At 54.6% G+C, this 2,500-nt stretch overlaps 1 protein-coding gene across 1 annotated transcript in view; it reads right to left on the bottom strand.

Annotated features, from left to right (window-relative positions):
- Positions 1-2,500, bottom strand: part of itga2b (integrin, alpha 2b) — a gene marked incomplete at both ends in the record, with an annotated part of 34,283 nt that overhangs the window by 6,971 nt on the left and 24,812 nt on the right. Inside the window, one exon of the mRNA XM_083931170.1 lies at positions 1,404-1,559. Coding sequence (XP_083787296.1) covers positions 1,404-1,559 — 156 coding nt within the window. The remainder of the gene's footprint in view (positions 1-1,403; positions 1,560-2,500) is intronic.

The following is a 2,500-nucleotide window of genomic DNA, read 5'->3' as shown; positions in this document are numbered from 1 at the left end:
GACAGGTGAGAGACAGACAGGTGAGAGACAGGTGAGAGACAGACAGGTGAGAGACAGACAGGTGAGAGACAGACAGGTGAGAGACAGACAGGTGAGAGAGAGACAGGTGAGAGACAGACAGGTGAGAGAGAGACAGGTGAGAGACAGACAGGTGAGAGACAGACAGGTGAGAGACAGACAGGTGAGAGACAGACAGACAGGTGAGAGACAGACAGGTGAGAGACAGACAGACAGGTGAGAGACAGACAGGTGAGAGACAGACAGGCGAGAGACAGACAGACAGGTGAGAGACAGACAGGTGAGGGACAGACAGGTGAGAGACAGACAGGTGAGAGACAGACAGGTGAGAGACAGACACGTGAGAGACAGACAGGTGAGAGACAGACAGGTGAGAGACAGACATGTGAGAGACAGACAGGTGAGAGACAGACAGGTGAGAGACAGGTGAGAGAGACAGGTGAGAGACGGACAGGTGAGAGACAGACAGGTGAGAGAGAGTTAGGTGAGAGACAGACAGGTGAGAGACAGACAGGTGAGGGACAGACAGGTGAGAGACAGACAGGTGAGAGACAGGTGAGAGACAGACAGGTGAGGGACAGACAGGTGAGAGACAGACAGGTGAGAGAGCGACAGGTGAGAGACAGACAGGTAAGAGACAGACAGGTGAGAGACAGACAGGTGAGGGACAGACAGGTGAGAGACAGACAGGTGAGAGACAGACAGGTGAGAGACAGGTGAGAGAGAGACAGGTGAGAGAGAGACAGGTGAGAGAGAGACAGGTGAGAGACAGACAGGTGAGAGACAGACAGGTGAGAGAGAGACAGGTGAGAGAGAGACAGGTGAGAGACAGACAAACAGGTGAGAGAGAGACAGGTGAGAGACAGACAGGTGAGAGACAGACAGGTGAGGGACAGACAGGTGAGAGACAGACAGGTGAGAGACAGACAGGTGAGAGACAGGTGAGAGAGAGACAGGTGAGAGAGAGACAGGTGAGAGACAGACAGGTGAGAGACAGACAGGTGAGGGACAGACAGGTGAGAGACAGACAGGTGAGAGACAGACAGGTGAGAGACAGGTGAGAGAGAGACAGGTGAGAGAGAGACAGGTGAGAGACAGACAGGTGAGAGACAGACAGGTGAGAGACAGACAGGTGAGAGACAGGTGAGAGACAGACAGGTGAGAGACAGACAGGTGAGAGACAGACAGGTGAGAGACAGACAGGTGAGAGAGAGACAGGTGAGAGAGAGACAGGTGAGAGACAGACAGGTGAGAGAGAGACAGGTGAGAGACAGACAGACAGGTGAGAGAGAGACAGGTGAGAGACAGACAGACAGGTGAGAGAGAGACAGGTGAGAGACAGACAGGTGAGAGACAGACAGGTGAGAGACAGACAGGTGGAGCACCTGCAGCGGGTCTGTCTGCGAGGCGTTCAGGGTCCTGCACGTCGCTGAATCCTCGGAGCTGAAGGCGACGACGTAGAGCAGGAAGTGATGTCGCCACGTGGACAGGAAGTCGACCGTCAGACGAGCGTTCACCGAGCTGGGGCCCCGGTTCCTGAGCTGCACACGGTGACGAGACCTGTCTCACCCCACTGAAGGACCTGTCTCACCCCACTGAAGGACCTGTCTCACCCCACTGAAGGACCTGTCTCACCCCACTGAAGGACCTGTCTCACCTCATTAAAGGACCTGTCTCACCCCACTAAAGGACCTGTCTCACCCCACTGAAGGACCTGTCTCACCCCACTGAAGGACCTGTCTCACCTCATTAAAGGACCTGTCTCACCCCACTGAAGGACCTGTCTCACCCCACTGAAGGACCTGTCTCACCCCACTGAAGGACCTTTCTCACCCCACTGAAGGACCTGTCTCACCCCACTGAAGGACCCGTCTCACCACTGAAGGACCTGTCTCACCCCACTGAAGGACCCGTCTCACCACTGAAGGACCTGTCTCACCTCACTGAAGGACCTGTCTCACCCCACTGAAGGACCTGTCTCACCCCACTGAAGGACCTGTCTCACCCCACTGAAGGACCCGTCTCACCACTGAAGGACCTGTCTCACCCCACTGAAGGACCTGTCTCACCTCACAGAAGGGCCTATCTCACCCCACTGAAGGACCTGTCTCACCTCACTGAAGGACCTGTCTCACCTCATTAAAGGACCTGTCTCACCCCACTGAAGGACCTGTCTCACCTCACTGAAGGACCTGTCTCACCTCACTGAAGGACCTGTCTCACCTCACTGAAGGACCTGTCTCACCCCATTAAAGGACCTGTCTCACCTCATTAAAGGACCTGTCTCACCCCATTAAAGGACCTGTCTCACATCATTAAAGGACATGTCTCACCTCATTAAAGGACCTGTCTCACCTCATTAAAGGACCGGTCTCACCTCATTAAAGGACCTGTCTCACCTCATTAAAGGACATGTCTCACCTCATTAAAGGACCTGTCTCACCCCGTTGAAGGACCTGTCTCACCTCACTAAAGGACCTGT

This window comes from Echiichthys vipera (assembly GCF_963691815.1).
Source record: "Echiichthys vipera genome assembly, chromosome: 17".
Lineage (NCBI taxonomy): Eukaryota > Metazoa > Chordata > Actinopteri > Perciformes > Trachinidae > Echiichthys > Echiichthys vipera.
The sequence above is the reverse complement of the archived record's forward strand: the minus strand, read 5'-3'. Positions and strand labels throughout refer to the sequence as shown.